Source organism: Sarcophilus harrisii, chromosome 3 (assembly GCF_902635505.1).
Source record: "Sarcophilus harrisii chromosome 3, mSarHar1.11, whole genome shotgun sequence".
NCBI classification, from domain to species: Eukaryota; Metazoa; Chordata; class Mammalia; order Dasyuromorphia; family Dasyuridae; genus Sarcophilus; species Sarcophilus harrisii.
The window spans coordinates 80,077,478-80,097,129 of record NC_045428.1 but is presented as its reverse complement, the minus strand read 5'-3'; the positions used below and the strand labels follow the sequence as shown (position 1 = coordinate 80,097,129).

The 19,652-nt window shown below is 34.2% G+C and overlaps 1 protein-coding gene and 1 long non-coding RNA gene across 2 annotated transcripts in view; one reads left to right on the top strand and one right to left on the bottom strand.

Moving 5' to 3' along the window:
- LOC116422241 overlaps positions 1–16,071 on the bottom strand; it is a 40,095-nt gene extending 24,024 nt beyond the window's left edge. The window contains exon 1 of the long non-coding RNA XR_004232804.1: positions 15,202–16,071. This is a non-coding gene — a long non-coding RNA (uncharacterized LOC116422241). The remainder of the gene's footprint in view (positions 1–15,201) is intronic.
- Positions 9,116–19,652, top strand: part of CD28 (CD28 molecule) — a 36,422-nt gene continuing 25,885 nt past the window's right edge. The window contains exon 1 of the mRNA XM_023500687.2: positions 9,116–9,299. Within this exon, the coding sequence (XP_023356455.1) occupies positions 9,245–9,299 (55 nt within the window). The 5' untranslated portion in view covers positions 9,116–9,244. The remainder of the gene's footprint in view (positions 9,300–19,652) is intronic.

Sequence of the window (19,652 nt, the reverse complement as noted above, 5' to 3'; positions counted from 1 at the left end):
CCTTATGACTCATGAGAGCCAGAGCTGAGCCAGAGCCAGTGGAGTAGACACACTCTTTACTCCACACTGCCACTTCTAGACCATGACTTACTGCCATCATTTAACAGTCCTTCCTTGTCTCAGTTACTCTATTCATTGATATTGTGATATATAGTGTTCAGGAGTGGTTCATGGTTTTTTGCTCCATTACAACCCTTTTTCAGAGACTTCAATCTTTTTTATATATACATATATACAAACATATATACATGCATACATAATATATAATATACAAACACACAATGTACTATATACTATATATATAGCATACATGGCATTTATATAGTATATATATGTGTGTGTTTGTGTATAAATATCTAGATATACTCATTTCTGTCTCTCTTTTTCTACACATACACACACACAAAATCCATACAGTTATCCCTTCCACATTGCAGATTTCTCTATCATAGTTTTAATATATCAACAATCAGCAAAAGAAATTAAATGGAATTTTTGGGGAGTTTTGAGGAAGTTCCAGGTGATACATGAAGGCTAGCAGATGACACAGAAGACCTTTAAAAACTCAGAAATGCATAGAATATAGGCATCATATTATGTAGTATCAACATATTTTATCTTTTAATAACATAATAATTCAGACTTTAATGCAAAAGGAAAACTGAAAAATGTTATGCAGATTTTGCAGATTATGAGGGTGTTACATCCCTTATCCCCATGATGTGGAAGGAATAACTGTATTATTTATATTATATATGTATATTTATATGTAATATGTAGAGATACAAACACACACCTTTATATACACACACACACACACACACAACACACACTTTACTAATATTTAGTATATGGAATGACACTGGTATCCTCATATAATCTGCATCTCAGAAAATTACATGTTGTGGTGTGTTGGAGCTGGCTTGTACCAGCAAGGAGAACAGATTGTTAAATTTCCAATCTCAAGATTTTTATTTCAGATATTATTAAAGCTAGAAATCAGGGTTTGTTGTGTTTGTTATCTAGATTTAAGAAAATGATAGAGAAAAATATTAATGCAGATGAAACTAAAAAGTATGTTATAAAAAAAATTAAAGTGTGTTATGCATATGTGTTTTTTTTTTTTCCTGGAGAACTGTTGTGAAACATTTACTAGCATCTCCCTTATTTACATGTTAAATGCTACTCATGGTGTCCTAAAAGATTAAGCATTCCACAATATGGCACCCTCGCTTGTCCATTGATTTATAGTATATTGCAAGGCATTTCAATCTATGTGAACCTGGTGAAGTGGATTGACAGATAATATTAGTTTTAACTATACAAACTCTCACACGATGGACATGTAGCTCTATATGACTCTTGAAAAATAACCATGGATTAAGGATAACTCCAATGATAGAAGTACAAACAAAAACCAAAATGGCAGAGTAGCTACTTTTCCAGTTTTGGTATGAATTTTTCATCAGTCATATTGTAAAGCAAAAACAATGATGAACTAATCAGATTTGACAAAAAAATCATCCACAAGAGTTCAAAATGATCAAGATTAGATGAAATATGGCTTCACAACCATTATTGTTAATGATGAACTTTGCCTGAACTACTTATTGTGACTTGAAATTAGATGAGAGTAGAAAACTATCATGATTAGCATGGCATTGAAAAACAGAGCTTCTGCTAATCAATACAATATCTGTCACTTATGCCTGTGCACTTAAAAATAAAGGAAATAAAAAATTTAAAAACTCTTCCAATTTAAGAGTTTTCCAATTCAGAACCTCTTTGGAAAAAATATAAAAATTCAATTTTCTCAATTAGTTGACTAACACGTAACAACAGACTGACATCAAGGAAAATGGAAAACTTATTAGAAATATCATCAAAAACTTTTACAAAATTTGTGGACAGGATTTTAAAAATGAGTTTTATGACTTAGCAAAAGAAATTAGTCCCTTACACTATCCACTTGAATCTACATTTCTTTAAGAGGTATGTTATCAGGTATGATACATTAAAACCAAGTATCAGAATAAGCTGACCTTACAACCAGGATTCGGATAGCTATGTGACAAAGCATTAAACCAAAGTTTAAAAAAATGAAGTATATTCAATCAAATTCACACTGAAATATCACTACAAATGACATTACCAATCATATTCTATTTATGTTCTATTTACTATATATTCTATCTATAAATTTTGCCTATTATATTCAGTAACATTCCCAATATGATTCATTAATAACATACTAGAGAGAAAAGGAGTTTTTGTGCCATCAAATATTTTAAACATTGTTTATCTTGTCTTTAGTTCATCCTTATTAATTTCTATTTTGTTCATGTTTTAGAATGCATATAATAATTAGTAATAAATATTTTATTATAGGCATACATGTATATAATATGTAAATATACATATAATGGGAGTACTTGATTATAATTTTTTTTTTTTTTACTAAGAGGGACACATAATCAAACAAGCCATGGTCTCCGGACTTGGAAAATGAGGAATGAGCCCCACACCAGTGGAGAGCAGCAAGCAGACAACACCTGTGTAGAATATGTGTCAGTGAGGAATATTTCAGCATGAGTTGGGTTTATTGTCATTGTTTATCCTTTATTCTTGAAGAAAATTGTGACATCTGGGAGGGTGATGCCATGACAATCAAGTGAATTAAAGTGAGGGAGGGCTGGGCAAGGTCACCAGCTTCACTTTCTCTTTTGGAGCTATCTGGGTCTAATGGCAAGATATAAATTAGGATAACTGGAGATGGTCCTGGATGCAGTGGGAGACCTTGACTTTTTAAAAGTTAAGACCTTTAACAGTTTGACTTTGACAGAGTCAATGCCCAATCAGTGATTAAAGTTAGGTAAGAAATGAGGCAGAGAATGATCTCTTTTACCTAGTCAAAAACAAAATCAATCTGGGAGGGGAAGACCCTCAGTAGGGTTTCTGGCCCAAACAGAAACAATTGATATTTACATTTAGTCTAAGCCAATCAGGACCCAAACAAGAAATCTAGCTGTACATCCTAAGATGTCTGGAGAGATTTCAGTGATCAAAATTTAAAATTCCTTTGTGAATTGTAGTATGATAAATACTACACTCTGGTATGAAAATCCATACTCTGGTATGAAAAGATTCTTTATTAAGGAATTGTGAGTGACATTGGGGAATGTGTTTGGTGGATATTGAGAGCGCAGGCAACAGTATGAGAACATATAAATATGTGCTTGCTGCTTGTTGCAGATTTTATAGTACTGTTTTTTTTTTATTGTAATTGTTATGCCACAGTTCTCTTTTATTATCCTGACTCAGTCTCCTTAATTATCCTGACACAGTCCTGACTCAGTTTCTCTAATTGCTCTGCTTCAGTTTATAATTATCAGCTCAAAGCTCAGTCCTGCAAAACCTCCTCTCTCTCTCTTTATCAGAATATTTGATAAGGATAAAAGATCTTACGTTTTAGAATATCAGAGTGCCTCTCCCCATCCCAAGCTATCGGAATGTCAGATACCCTCTTATCAAGATGCCTCTTCCCATATCCGGGATTCCTCCTCCCACTAGGTCATCCCAGCTCCTATGTCATCCCATCTCACCCCACCCTGTCAGAGTCCCACTCCCGCTCTCAGCACCCTGACTCTACCCCTGCCTCAGTCTACCCCCTGAGTCTGAGCCACATGTATATAGGTCATTGAGAACTCACATTGTTTGTTGGATTCTTGGAGATGATAGTCTCATTCAACCCAGAGACTAAACCATGGATCCATTTGGTCCCAGTAAATCTCTCCCTTTCAAATAAATTATTAAATACTCTCTAATCTCTATCTTGCCTCAATTTCTCTGGCATTACATAATTTTCTTTTGCCACACCATGGTCACTTTGTTTACAACTGAAGGGTTGATATTAGTGTTCCATAGTATCTAGAGGAGTGATTTTGTCTGGTTCATATGTGTGTGAATCAATTACAATCACTCTAGTGATCTGAATGAAGGGTATTTGTGTGAGTTCTAGGATTGTTAAAATGAATATGAATTCTTTACATTGGTATAAAAGATTTCTTAATATAAATTTGACAAATCAATACCTACCTTAGAGAAGGGAAAAGCAGAAAATTCATGGATAAAACTTATCTCCAAATGAGATTTATTAAAGGATATTTTATGCATTTTATGGAGGCCAGAAATGAGGAGTGTTGGAATATATCCATATCAGGGTACAAGTGTGGCAAATCTTAAATTGGATTCCCTGCTTTTCCCTTCTATTCAAGAAAAGTCTCATCTTTGATGTGTATTAAGGATATTCCCTCAATTTCTGAGAGTTCTAGGGTGATAATTAGTGGAGAAGCCAAATGTTATCTGTTATGTAGATTTCCCAGCTCTACTTTGGGATCTTAGAGCATTATAATTCTTGAGAGACATGAGAAACTTCTGATTCCTATCTATTTGAGATCTGCTAACAAGGACAATGAGGCATGTGAGAAATCCTGTTCCTTGGACCCAAGTAGACACATTTACAAAGATATAATTAGAGAGAGGGGAGACTTTGATTTTCAGAATGAAAATGGAAATAGGAAGAAACAGTTAAATCTATGTACCTATAGGATTGTAATAAAATTAGTACGAACATGAGTATTCACAGAGACCTCTAAATCTCTAGGCCATTGTTAGAATGATGGGCTTGAATTGTTTTATCAAATGAAAGATCAAATCTCTTTGATAGAAGTATTGTATGGCTTTTCTCCTGGAATTCCACATTTGAATGCCAGCTCAAATTCTACAGGGTATATAGGAGAAACAAAATTTTACTACATGAAAAATTCAATTAGGAGAAAAATTTCATTTATTTATACTCCTATGGATAAAAAGCTAACATTTATATAGTACTTTAAAGTTTACAAATTAGTTCACATATTTTAACTCATTTGATTGTGACAAATGACCCTGTGAAATAAGTACTATTATTTCCCCTCTTTTATAGTTGAGGATCCTGAGGTCAAGAGAGGTTAAGAGATTTGTGCAGGGTCATAAAGTTAATGAATATTTGAGATAGGCTTCAAACATTACTTATTGATTTTATTCACAGTGTCACCATATATGTATTCTCTGGCAAATAATACCAATTCATTTGCATTCTAAGCAGAAGGATGACATTTTTAGTTACAAAAATTCTAAAAAGCAAACATATCTTTGCACACATCATAAAAAGGGTGATAGCAACCAGAAACCAGCTACTATGAAATAATGGCATTAGCAGATTAATGAATTCTACAACTGTGGGGGCTTTAGCCAAATGAAGTGTGACATCCCTCCCCCTTGGAAAGTACTATGATCTTTCTGGGTTTAGGCATTTCTGATACAGGGATTATTTAAACTGCTGTGATTTTTTTTGGTCCCCTTACACTGTCTACTCTCATAGTCTATTCAGTGTTTCCAGTGTAGGAAATAATGGTAGTTCTAGGGAGCAGATGATAGCTGAATATTGTGGAAAAGATTGAAGAGCTGTCCTCAAACATTAGGGCTTATGTTGCTTGTATGAATTCAAATACTTTTAGATACCAGATCCTTTGGGATTCTTTGTATCTCATTTGCTCATTTTTCTTTTTGGATATCAATGCTTCCACATTGATGTGCATTTTGGCCACCTCTCACGTCTTTATATTCTGCCTGGTGATAAAATATTTCTGTGCTGCATATGGCCCTTGTCCAGACTAGGTTTCTCTGCCTGTTGAATCTTCAGCTTCTAGGCAGCAGTGGTGTCAAAGCATGTAACTAAAGACAAGAGGATCTCAGGGAAAAGCCATCCTTGGAAAACAAAATGTGTCACGGTTGATCAGAGAGGGGATGCCAGAAGTCTTTTCCTGTTCAACCAAAGTTTATTGAAATATCAGATCTGATAGAAAGAGGAATAAGAGTTTGTAGTTAATTTTAATTTACTATGGAATAAGCCCTGGATTTGTCAGGACAAGGAAAGTAGTAATTATTGATTGAATGAAAGCTTGTCCAAATTATTTTCCTGAGTCAGTCTTCTTTTATGGAGTAGTATGTTAACCAATACTCCCAGTCTTTCTTAATTCTCTTCTTTTGGTTGGGAAATGGAACTGAATGCTTCTAACTTTACAGCTTGTTCTATTGGAGGCCAGAGTCGGGACATTTTCCTTTATGTTTTTAATACATTAGGTGGCTGAATCTGTCTTCATGAAGTTACCTCTGGATTTCTGATCATGGAGAAATCTTTCTTGTTAACAAGATATAGTGTCCTTGACTGTACAAGTTTTATTTTTTCAGGTTGATATCAGGGTTTAAGGGTGGTTTGGCCATTTCCTCTTAACTGTCTGTACAGAAATGCAGCTGTATTGTTTTAAAGGAAGAAAGGATAAATCTGCAAGAGCATTATGAGCTTATCATGTTGGGAGATCAATATCAGATATACCTGTAGATTAGTGACTACTAATTCTTAGAATCATAGAGTGTTTGACAGAGCTAAAAGGGGATTGAGAACTTATCTAATACAAACTTCACATTTTACAGTTCTGGAATCTGAGAAGTTAAAAGACTTGTCTAAAGTTATACAGCTTTGGTAAGCTGAAGAGCGAGGACCCAAATGTGGGACTTTTGATTCTGAACACAGTATTCGTCCACTAGTCACATTGCCTTTGTCATGGATCTATTTCTACTTGAGAAATGGACTCTGCCTTTAAGTCCAAAATGGTCTTGCTCAGCCAGCTCTTTGAAATAGGTAGTTGTTTGTGGTTTTATTAATATGGAGGTATAGAGATTGCAGGTCATAAAATGCCACAATATCCAAATAAATCAATTTTAGATGGCCCTAATATGTGCTTAATAACTGTCTAGCTGGCCCAAAGGATAATTGACTGATATGTGGTTGGCACAAATAGTTTATTACTATTATTGCTATTAAAACAGATTTTACTATTAGTGACATATAATCAGGAAGAGCAAACATGGTTACTGAGTGAGAAGAATTTATATTAGATCTTGAAGAATGATAAGATTTGAGATGGAAGAAGAAAACAGGGAAGGGGAACAGTTGGTGGTGGTAAAAGACAAGGTGGTCATGATTATTTTTGTTGTTCATGTTTAGAGATGCAAAAAAGAAATTGGAAAATGAAAGTAATGGAAATAGAAAGCAGAAAAGTGAATATATATTGTTTTTGGACAAAACATAGCTGGGTGTATCCTGTTCCTGACAAGAACCAGTATTATCATAGGCAAGTCACTTAACTTTTCTTGACCTTAGTTTCTTCATTTATCTAAGTTAGGAAATTGGATTATGATGCAGTGGAAAGGATGCTTAATTTGGAGTGAGATAATCTGGTTTCAACTCCTGACTCCACCTTACTTACTACCCCTGTAGTGTCAGATAAATCACTTAACCTCAGTGAGGTTTCCTTCAGTGTAAAATATGATACCATAGATATGAAACAGGAAGGGCCTTTAGAGGACATTGACATTTGAGGAAATTGTGGCCCAGGAGGGTCACTGACTTGTGGTAGATTTATACAATTAGTAAGTAGCAGAGTTTAGATTTGAAGTCACCTCATCTGAGTCAAGAGCCAGTACTCTTTCCATTGGATCAGATGATCTCTGGGATGTCCCAAGAAGCCCTGCCAGTTTTTGGAATTTGGAATTTTGTCATTAGTGCTTTATGTGTTTGAAGATCCTTCAGGGGCATGTAGTTGCTGTTGAGGACTTTTTTTTTTTATTACTTCCTGAATTCCAGATAACTGTCATTAGTTCAGTTGATTCCCCTTTCCCATTTATTGGTAACTTAGCCCAGTTCCAGATATATTTTTGATCTTACTTAGATTTTATGTCGATAGTAAAGAAGAACAATTTACTTAGCATTGAAAACATTATGGTATCAAAGAACTATACCATCAACACTGTGGTGCATGCCCAGCAAACTACCTTAATAGTCTCCTAAACATTCAGAGATGGAAGGTTGTAAGTTTGATTTGCTTTCTGTCCACCCCAATTCTCTATGGATCCATGTAGGAAGGGGAGACTAGGCAGTTGCTAAATTTCTTAACTCAGTGAGAAAAAGATGTTTTCTTAGTCATTCAGTACATTCTCTGCTGTCTTTATCTATCATCTGTCTACTATCTATCTATCTATCTATCCATCCATCCATCTATCTATCCATTTATTTATTCTTTTATCTGTTTATCCAAATCTTTTTTTTAATATTTTTTATTAGAACTGCCTAAGGAAGATGACACTACTATTTGGGTATGATGAACTTGGCTCAGGAATTAGGAAAAGTCTGAATCTCTGTCATAGCTTCATCACTTTCAATGGAGTAGAAGTTAGAGATCTCAGAAATGTCCTTTTCCTTGGCTTCTCTTGGTTATATTCTCCCAGTAAGTCCTTGCATTTAGAAGGTTGAAAGCTACATCACTACTAGCTGTACTTCCCTCATTCTGAGCTGGACCACATTACTAAAATAGTCATTGTGGCAACACTCACTCTGAAACTCCAAGATCACATCCAAACTAATCCTGTCCACCAATTTGTCTTTTAGCCTTTTCTTCTCTGTGCCCTTTAACTTTTCTGTATAGGACCCATTTTTATCCCATTTTATCCTCATACCTTTTATTTAATTACCCTGGTTTTGAGTAACTTACCTACATATCCTCTGCTTGCCATTGAATGTGTTTCTTTATGGAATTAGTTTTTGTCTTTGTATTCCAGGACCATAGTACCTTGCTTAGACTATTCTCTACTATCAAACACCCTAGGTTGCCCCTTCTAGGTTGTGTTCCCTTGCTTTTAGCAACTACTTTCTTCTTTTAGTACAAGGATAAGAATCCTAGAGAGCCCATATTTGAATCCTCAAGAATACTTGTTCTAGCAGATTCTTCTGTGTCAACCCCTGACTTTCTTTTTGGAAGTCTAGCCCCTCCCTTTTTATGATTCTTGCAAAGAAATCACTTTAAAGACACATAGAAATCTTTCTCCAGTGATGGCTGTTGTTCTTTTAAAGGTAATAGAAAAAAAAAGCTAAAGTCATCAAAATAATACAGCTTCCTGTTTGAGATATTACTACATCTGCCTGTGGTTGAGTTCTTTTTTATATTATGTACTCTGAGGAAACAAGCGTAGAGAATGTGAATGATAGAGCCAGTAAGGTTTCACCAGGTTGCTTTGTTCAGCTCACTGGCCTTCCTCCCATCTCTTTGTAAGAAGAGGAGGCCACGGATTTCGGCTCAACGCTACCATGATCCTCAGGGTGCTCCTCATCCTCAGCTTCTTCCCTTTGGTTCAACTAACAGGTAAAGCATTTTGATTTGAATCCTATGGATTTTTCTTTGGATGATTTGTGACAAGGTTTGATTTCTACTGAGTTTCAGGTAATACAGTCTTAGGAAACTTGATTAGCCAACCTGATTAGACATTGTTGAAAAAAGTTTCCAGTTCCTTGGACTATGTGATAATATTTGACTAGAATATTCTTGTCATAACTTTCTCAGTTGATTTTATTTTATTTTAAAAGAAAATTTACTTAACTTGTAGTAGGATTTCCATTTTCTTTCCCTCTATGAGATTAGGAATTAAAGTTTACTCAAGCAAAGTGCTACAAGGTAGAATGTGTATCATAATTGTATTAATGCTAAAACAAATTCCGCAAATTCCCCACATGATGAAATTATCTGATACCAGTGTAAATGCTTTCAATTTAAACTTTTTCCTGCCCCAACTACGTGGCTCCTTTTATTGCTGTCCCAAAATAATTTTCTTCAACTAAACTTTCTCAATGATATTGTTTTTTTCTAATAGCTTATTGAAAATACAGTAGAATCCTACTAGATCATAGCATAATTTTATGGATTCAGATATGAGACAAATAATGTTTCACAGAGCCCTTGAATTTAGCAGTTGGTTCCGTCCCCTATTGTCAAAGTAGACACATAGAAGGCACTTAATAAATGCTTATTCCCCTTCCCTTCCCTTCCCTTTTTTACTCTACGCAATAATTGGACTCATTTAATACAGGCTTAAAGTATAATTATTTTGGGGGAGTTAAACATGAATGTAAATGTCAATCCCTTGAGCAGTCTTTTTAAAAAAAATACACATATCAAATGAGATAATATTTGTAAAAAGCTCTTAGCATAATGCCTGACACAGAATAAGCAATATATAAATCTTTCTTCCATCTCCTCTCCTGTTACCTTCAGCCACTTATTTGCTATGCGGAGACCTGACTTTGTTTTTTTCTTCAAATAGCAATTCTTTGGGTTAATAATGGGTTTTGAATTTCTGTCCCATGCATAGGTCAAATTCTAATATTTGAACTTTTAGATATGACCACTTTTTAATGTATAATGAGTTATGTACAAAAATTGCATTTGCATGCACTATCAAAAATGTTTGGGGATGGGCCTAATCCTGCAGTCTGGGACCATGTGGAAAGTCCCTGCTGAAACCAGCAAAAGCCCAAACTAAAAAAAGCCTCTCAAAAACCCATTTTGCCAGAGTAGATAGCATCAGAAAGCACCCAACTCATTTTTTTGGGAATCTTAAATTGCTAATGAAGACTCCACAATGATCAATGCTTTTTTCAATTGTTCTAGTAACAGCTGTAAAATTCTAATGTCTTGAATCAAATTTCTTCTTAGAGGAATTTTCTTTCTTAGAAAATAAAGGATGGTGAAGGATTGGAAAAGAAATTTTACCCTATTTTCAAAATGTTTCAAATTGATTCTTAGACATAATTTAAATATCAGAAATATTGCTTAAAAAGACAGCTGTCAGAAAATATTAGAAAAAAATTTAAACTTAAGAGTTCATTTTCTCATGGCTGCTAGTGTAGGATAGTGTCTAGAAGCCATGATTTAAAGTTGGGAGGAACTGAATTAGAATCTGATCTCCGATACTTAGTTACATAACTTGATAAATTAAAATTAATTAATATGTCTGAACCTCAATGAGGACATATATGGAGAATGGGCACAATTGTATCTACTTTATTAGGTTGTTGTGAACATCAAATGAGACAATACATGTGGAGTGAATAACATTTCTTAAAGCACTATATAAATATGTGCTAGTTGCTATTATTCCTTTTAAAAGTTTACGTTAGTGACAATTAAATTAGTATTTGTGCCATAAGTCTTTGTTTCCTTCCTTAGGGCAATGGAAGTCTCCTGAACATTTGTATTTTTCCCATATATTGACTGGACCCTCTTAAAAATTAAAAAGTAAATGTTAATGATTGAATGACTGTTTAATATTGAGTGACAACCCATGTTTATATAGTGTTGTAATTTGGCCGTCAAACAATGCAAGAACAAGTGATCTCAGAAATGTAAAGAATAAGAGAACAAACTATATTAATCAGTAAATAAATATTATATGCCAAATTCATCCTAATCCAGAGGTTCAAAGCCTCTTGTCAATCACCAGCTGCTCTCTTTTCTCAACCTTCTTTGAATAGATTTATGAAGACATTCTCTGTGTCTATGTCAAACAAGATTTAACTGACTTTATTTACTCCCTAGGACTATCAGAAATAGCTACACCACCAATACATATCAACAAATACAATTTACAGAAAGAGAAACGACCATTTTTGTAGGAGTAATATTTTCTTATATATTGTTTTATATATATATAAGATATTTTACAAACCTTATAGTGCTATGTAAATATGTTATTAATTTTACTCAAAAGTTTAAATGTATCTGTGAAATCATTAATGTTGACATGTCCTTCAATGAATCAGATGGCAAACACATTCATGTCTGCCCATCCTATGTGATTTGTCTAAATTCTATCAGTTTGCTATAGAGGGGCCATACAATACTCTGGGGGACTTCTTTACCTTCTCTTAAAATTGCAAGAACATTAGTAAAGCACATAGGCTGTACATTGTTTGTCCCTCACTCTTGCCATGTGACCGATCCTTTTTTTTTTTTTTTTTTTTGACCAGATTTTTTTTCTTTTTTTTGATGAATGGCTTTCTTTATTCTGGTTCTTCTTAATAGTTTCTTTTTTGTACTATGATGAAATTTACTTTCTCCTATCACATGCCTCACCAGTACCCATTGAGTTGTGCTTGTCATGGTCATTGTAATTAACAGAATTATCACCTTTATCACCAACATTTTAGATCATAGCTTGAATTAAAGTCTTTAAAGCATCATGGGAAGGTTTATTCATAATCCTTATAATTCTTCATTTTTCTTGAGATTCTGTGAAAGAACTTGTATTCCCTAGCAAAGAAAGATTGGCTTAATTCCAGTTCTGTACTTCCTCCTCACAAATTGTTCCACTGCTAAAATTATGAACCAACTAGAGGCAGGTGATTATTTCACTTGTCTACTAGGAAGCTACCAGGAGAGATTTTTGTCATATGGTTCATGAGAACTAACACTTAGCAAAGTATCAAGTCAGCAGAAACATAAAGATATATGTGATTGGTTATAGGAGTCTTTACATAATGTGTGGTTAAGCTACAAGACTGTACTTTGAGGCCATTATTGGCTATCTTACAGTATTTCAATTGTCTAGCTTATAAAGCAATAAAAATAGTGCTTGTTTTTCCTCCAATTGTTTACTTTCTCTCCAAACTTTAACAAATAAACAATCAGGATGGCATTGTTTTCTCTATGTCCATATTACTCTAAATGTTACTCTAAATAAATAAATTCCTCTAAATTACTCTTTTTAAAAAGGCACATTGGAAAATTATCTTCATTTAACCTAAAAAAAGGGAAACAAGCTGATTTAAAGGCTTTTCTTTTTCCTTTGCTACTGAGTAATGGCCCCTTTGTAGTCAATAGTGGTCTCTACATAGAACTAATTCATTTGATACAGACCAATCTGTGGCTATGAAGCTATGACACCAGAAGGTTAAGGTAAACAATGAGAAATGCATCAATAGGATGTTTTGTCTGAATGAGATATTATTTTAGTTGGTTTTTTTCACCATTGAATTTTTTATTGAACTAAGAGAATTAGCCAGATATTTTTGCCATTTTATAAATACTGTCAAAGAAATTAAATTTTTTTTATACCATAGTGCTATAAAACTATTTCCTATAAAAGAATAATTTTTAAAACATAATTGTGAAATTAATATCAACACTATGGAAAGAACTATTTATTATGAAATAAGCATCAGAATAGGCAGGAATTTATAATCTGACTTCAATTTCTGTGACAGTCATTTTATGTTGAAAAAAATTCCCTAGTACCTCACTCTTGATCTATTCACTGATATACTAACAGGAAACTTTCCTTTTTTAATATTTCTGGTTGGTTTCATGGGCATAAAACTATTCTAATCATGAAGCTATAACTGAGATTCATCTTGCTGAATTTTTTTGTTGTTGTATATTTAGATCAAGTTACTTTATATATGAGCTATAAATACATGGGCAGGGGAAATGAGCCTATAATTTCAATGGGTTATGGACCTCCTAGTTTTGAAACTTCATACATTAACATAGATTGGAGATGTATCTGAACACATTGAGTAGTTTACCCATAGCAACAGAATTAACGTGAATCAGATAGTACTAGAATATGAATTTCACTGACCCTAAGGGTGGCCTTTTATCTACTATGACATGTTATCTGTTGGAGACATGGTTATCCCTTCTTAATGTGACTTATGAATGATCAAAAGTGGGAAGAAGAATTGTGATATCAGCTTACTGAAAGGGATTTTTGTAATTAACATCTCTTAGAAAAATTCCACTTTAGGGCTATCATCTCCAACATGTCTAAATAAAATAAGAGTTATTGATTTGATAGAAGAGAGACATCAAGTTATTGGAAGACTTAAATCATCCATTTTAGTCTTCCTAAGGACTAAAACAAACTGAACAATCTTAGTTGCCAATGTTTATGCCCAGGGGTTGCTATTATTCTTAAGGAAGGATATAGCTCCCATGTACCAATTCCTACACGTGTCTGGATTTAAGAAAAATATATTCAATATTCTCTTCATCTTCCAACTTCTTGATTTTTGTTTGGAGAATTTTCTTGTTCTTGGCATTCTTTTAGAGAGCTACCTCTTTGGCTTGGTATATAAGATACATACTCCTCTCCTACTATTGAAAAAGATTGATGACTAGTTAGTTTGATGTCTGCTGTAATACTTTGATGGATCTGGGATCTCAATGATATGAAGGCTCAGTCTTACCAATCTAGCCTGTGATCCAATCATAGCTACTACTTATGCTCTATCCTATATGTTGGGCAGCCTTCCTCTAGGTCTTTCAATATTGCATGGATACTTGTGCAAAACCCTGGCTTTCATTCTAGGAACACAGAATTATAGGATTTTGGAGTTTTTCTTTTCCCTCCCAATATGATTGACTCTCTATTTGCTACAATAATGATCATTTCTGTTGTACTTTATAATTTACAAAACACTGTTCACAACCTTAATCTCATTAGATCTTCACAACCACTTTGTGAGGGAGGTATGGAAGACTAGGTTTAGACTTGCCCAAATTCACATAGCTAATAATTGACAGAAATAGGACATGACCCCAGGCACCTGATTTCAAATTCAGTGTTTTCTACAATATCATGCTTCCTCTTTAATGTGTCAATTCACCATTAATCTTTTCTCTGGCCTTCATCTGGTATCTTAATAAGTCATATAACATGGTATTCTATGAATCTTCTCCATTTTCCATCCCAGATATTCTGTAGGACAGCTGTATCTGGATCTAGGGAAAATGTAATTGAATCCCTCTGTAGATAGACTGTCTGGGAAGGGCAAGTTCTCTTTTGCTCCTTTCTGAAGTTATGAGTACTCAGGGTAGTAGATTAGAAGTTGGGTGTAATAAAACTATGTAGGGATGACTAGATTGATTCTGCTTTTATAACTTTAGATTTGATTTCTTTGGCCTTGATATTCAATAGCTTCATTCACTTATACTTCTTATTTAGGTTCACATATTGTACCATGGGAATTGATATATTTTCTTTTTCTCTGCTGATTCATCCCTTCCTTCCTTCCTTCCTTCCTTCCTTCCTTCCTTCCTTCCTTCCTTCCTTCCTTCCTTCCTTTCTTTTTCTTCTTTCCTTCCTTTTTCTTCCTCTCTCTATTCTTCCCTCCCTCCCCCTCTCTTTCCATTATAATTTTTTCTACTTCATTACCCTCATCATCATGTTATCATCATCTTGATTGTCATCCCAGGTTCGTGAGCTTACCGGGAAGTAGTGTTGATGGCTTCTTGATATAGGCTTTGTCAAGAACCACCCACTTACTGTTTGTCATTGCCTGGGATCTATTCACGATAGTAGAACAAACAGGTAGTCTCTCTTGAGCACTGACTTCACTGGGAGTTATACTGCTTACTTGGACAACATCTTCTAGTGTACTGATGGTATCAGTAGCTACAGTGTAGGGGGTATATTCAGACATAGCTAGTTTAGTATGCAAGGTTAGCATAATTACAGGAATTGAATTTCCTTTATGAACCACTGCCTAACTATGATGTAGATTCACTCATATAGCTCTTTAGATGCATGAGTAATGTTTTCCTTTGGTTCAGAAGGTAGAAGAATTTTCATTGTTAGGTCATACCTGCCACATTGATTAAGTGAAGGAACACCATTGTGATTGAATTTAATAATTCTGAGTGAGATGAAAATTTTTTTTCTTACTTCAAGGTTGCTAGTAAGGAGCAAAGATATTTAATCTAACCCTAGCATTTCAAAATTTTAGGCAGGGAGGAGATAAAAATGTCTGTGAGATCTATCGAGTACCTGACTCCACACAATATAAGAGGAAAGAGAGGTAGTAGAGAAAGCCACTGTCATTCCTACAAAGATTCCATCACTCCTTACTTTGGTCAAATCCAAAGTTAGCAAAAGATTTATGAAGGGTTGCTATCAGACCAAAAGAATCTCCTGACTTTCAATGTCTCTTTACTTCATTGCTATTGTTATTGTAGGTCTTCTTCTCAAGGTTCTGGGCTCAGTTCATATGTTTAAGATTAAGACTTAGAAGGGATTGTGAAGGGTATTGAGGTATACAAGGCACCAAGTTCCTCAAAGAAATTCCCTTGTGGTTTTCTCATTTATTGGAACAAGGAAAAAATGAAGACAAAGAAGATAAAGAAGAAGACCTATAAGAAGAAGGAGAAGAAGGAAGAATAAGAAAAAAAAGGACAAAGAAGACATAAAAAAACCAAGAAGAAAATGGAGGAGGAAGAAAAAGAGGAGGAGAAAAAAATACTGTACAATTTTAGAAATATTTATTTTAGGACCAAAGAATCATAGAGTTTTAGGGCTGAAAAGGACCCTAGAGATCATCTAATATAACTCCCTAATTTTATTTTAGTGTTTTGTCATGATTTTTTATCATTCCCGTTTTCATGTCTCAGAAATTTTCTGATATATTCTGCCCTCCCTTCCTTCTCTACCTCCAACAAAGAAAAGCAATGCAGCATAATAATCCAAACCTGAAAATGCATGCTGCATTTCTCACTTATAGTCTCTAACCTCTTTACTCATGGATTCTGTGCAACAAATGTCACTCATGGAAATTACTCTGAGTTTACCTTCCTTCCTTATACAGTCAATCATTATATTGTTTTCTAGGTTCCATTTTTGTTACTCTGCACATTTTGCACAAGTCTTCCTATGTTTGTCCTTTTTTTGTCATTTGTATAGTTCAATAAGATTCCATTGTTTTTCTAAGCCAGTGATGGGTAACCATTTTGTTTCTAGCTTTTTGTTACTATAAAAATTTTTTGCTGTGCATAGTTATGGGACTTTATTTTGGTCATTGACCTCTTTGGGGCATATGTTCAGTATACACTTCCATGATTCTAGCAATAAGGAAGTAATTTCAATATTTTCCAGAAGATGTTGCCATAAAATGTTAATGCTGTAATGATTTCCTGTAATCCCTTGCTCCTAATGACTGAGCTCCCCTTACCTATCTAATGCTAGCTCTTTTCCCCCCACTACAAAATCCTTCTGCTCCAGGCAAGCCAGTCCTTAATCTCTCCCATAATTGGACTATGATTACTTTTTTTTTTTTTTTAAAGCATTGCTCTTCATTTTTCATTCCCTTTCCTCTCATTTCTGCTTATCCAAATCTTATATATCCTTTAAGGCTCAGTAGAGACCAGGGTTCTTAGCATGTTTTTGAGAAACAGACCTTTGATGAAGAATATGGAACCTTTTCAGATTTAAATGCATAAAATTACATACATAGGATTAGAAAAGGAGCCAATTATATTGAAGTACAGCTGTCAAATAAAACAAATTCATGGACCCTGGATTAAGAACCCCTGGCATAGGATTATAGAATCTAAGATCTGATCTAGGATCTAGCATTTGGGATTTAGAGGTCCTCTAGTACAAGGATTCTTATTATAAAATGTTATAAAGTTCCTGAAAATGATTCAGTTTCTGCCTGAAGACCTCTCACCCAAGACAGGTATGTGTGAACAGCTCTAATTGTCAGGAATTTATTATTATTGTTATTATCATATTGAGCCAAAATCTATCTGTCTGCCTCTTTTACTCACTGATCCAAGTTCTGCATCAGGGGCCAAATACAGCTGGTCATCACATGATAACCCTTCAGATATTTAAAGATAATTATGTGACTTTTAAGCCTGGAAAAGTTGTCCAGGGAAGACATTTTTTATTCTTTTACTTTATCCTTCTTTGGTTTTATGTCTCTTAACCATCTTATTTACTCTTTTCTGGACCTCCTACATTTTTTAAGTCCTTCTTAATACATGGCGCTCAGAAATGAAAACAACTTTCTAAGATGTGGAAAAATGCAGCAGGTCTTCCTTATTCTGGACATGATGTTCTTGTTATTCACCTTATGATCACACCTATTTGGATGCCATGTCACATTATTGACTCATACTGAATTTACAGTCTACTAAAAACTCCTCCTGGCAACATTTAAAAAACCCCACAAACAATATTTTGTCACATCTCTTCCATCCTGTGCTCATGAAGTTGATTTTTTGTTAACACGAATGAAGTAATTAACACTTATTGAAAAGTTAATAGATTCAGCTCATCCTTTTAGCCTGTTCAAAGTTCTTTGGATCTGGTTTCTGTCATCTAATATCTTAGCTTTATGTCATTAGCAAACTTTTAAAGCATTTCATCAATTTCTTCAAATTCTGTAAAAAAATTGATAAAACATTGAATAGAATGTGGATGAGAACAGAACTTCTAGTACTATTTCATTAGAGAATTCTCTCTTTCTTGACATTGATCTATTAATCACCAGTCTTTAAGTTTGTTCATTAAACTAGTTCTGAATCCAAATTATTATCCAGTAAACATTTCCCCATTTTGTTCAACTTGACAAGAACAATACAACTATTTATCAAGTCCCTATGCTTTAGGCATTGTCCTAACTACTGGAGTTATAAAGAGTAAAAGGAACTGTTCCTACCTTCAGGGAGCTTACATTTTATTGATACAACATATATACAAATAAATAGATAAAAGGTAATTTTAAAAAGAAGCTAGCAAGGAGATGGGCCAAGAAAGAAAACTGGGTGGTTCAGTGAGTAGAGTGCTAGATTTGGAAGCCCTGAGTTCAAGGCCTATCTCACAGATTTAATAACTGTGTGACCCTGGGCAAGAATCTTCATCTTTCTTTACCTCAGATTGCCTATCCGTAAAATGAAAATGTTGGGCTCAATGACTTTCAAAGTGATTTTCAGCTCTAAATCTATAATCCTATGGAAGTCTTAATATGCTACCCTTCCACAAGTATATGGCACATATTGTCAAAGGCTTTGCTAAAATCTAGGCTTACAATGTCTAGGACATTTTCCCTATCTATCAGCCTAGTAATGTTGGAAAAAAGGAAATGAAATAAGTCCAGCACACTTGTTCCCTCTTAGTGACCACTTCTATTAAGGCCTGCTCATTTTCCCTAGCAATTAGCACTTCTCTGTTCTTTGAACTCCAAATGGATTTATTTGCATAGCTTATTACTTATTTGTTTCACTTCCTCAAAAAAAATTTCATTTAACAAAGTATTTCATACAGCTAAGCTATTTGCTAGATAGTACAGGGGATAAAGTGCTGGGTCTGGAGTAAAAAAGACCTAAGTTAAAATTTGGCTATAACTGTGTGACCTTAGGTAAATAACTTAAAACAAGCAAAGAAGCCTTTCTTTGCCTCAGTTTCCTCATCTGTAAAATGGGGATTATAATAGTACCTATTTCTCAGAACCACTGTGAAGATCAAATGAGATAGTAATTATAAAATTATTTGCACAGTATAAATCTGGCACTGTATAAATATTAGTTATTATTATATGCAATAGTCATATTATTATTTGCCCAGCACATTGCTAAATGCTATGAAAAGTATACAGAAAATAGAACATGTAAAATAGTAATATTATTTATAAATAATCTCATTTAAGATTCACAACATTTGTGAAGTACTTATATGTTTTACTATTCCATTTTGCAGAGTAGAAAACTGAGGTTTAGGGATGCTGAATGCTCACTCATAGACAGAAACCTGGTGAGAATTAAAGGCTAGGACTAAACCAGATCCTAACTTTGAGTCTGGAGTTCTATTTGCAATGCTAAGTTGTCTCAAAATAATAGTTGCTTCTCTCAAAGGTTTTACAATTTTGTTGATACAGGGCATAT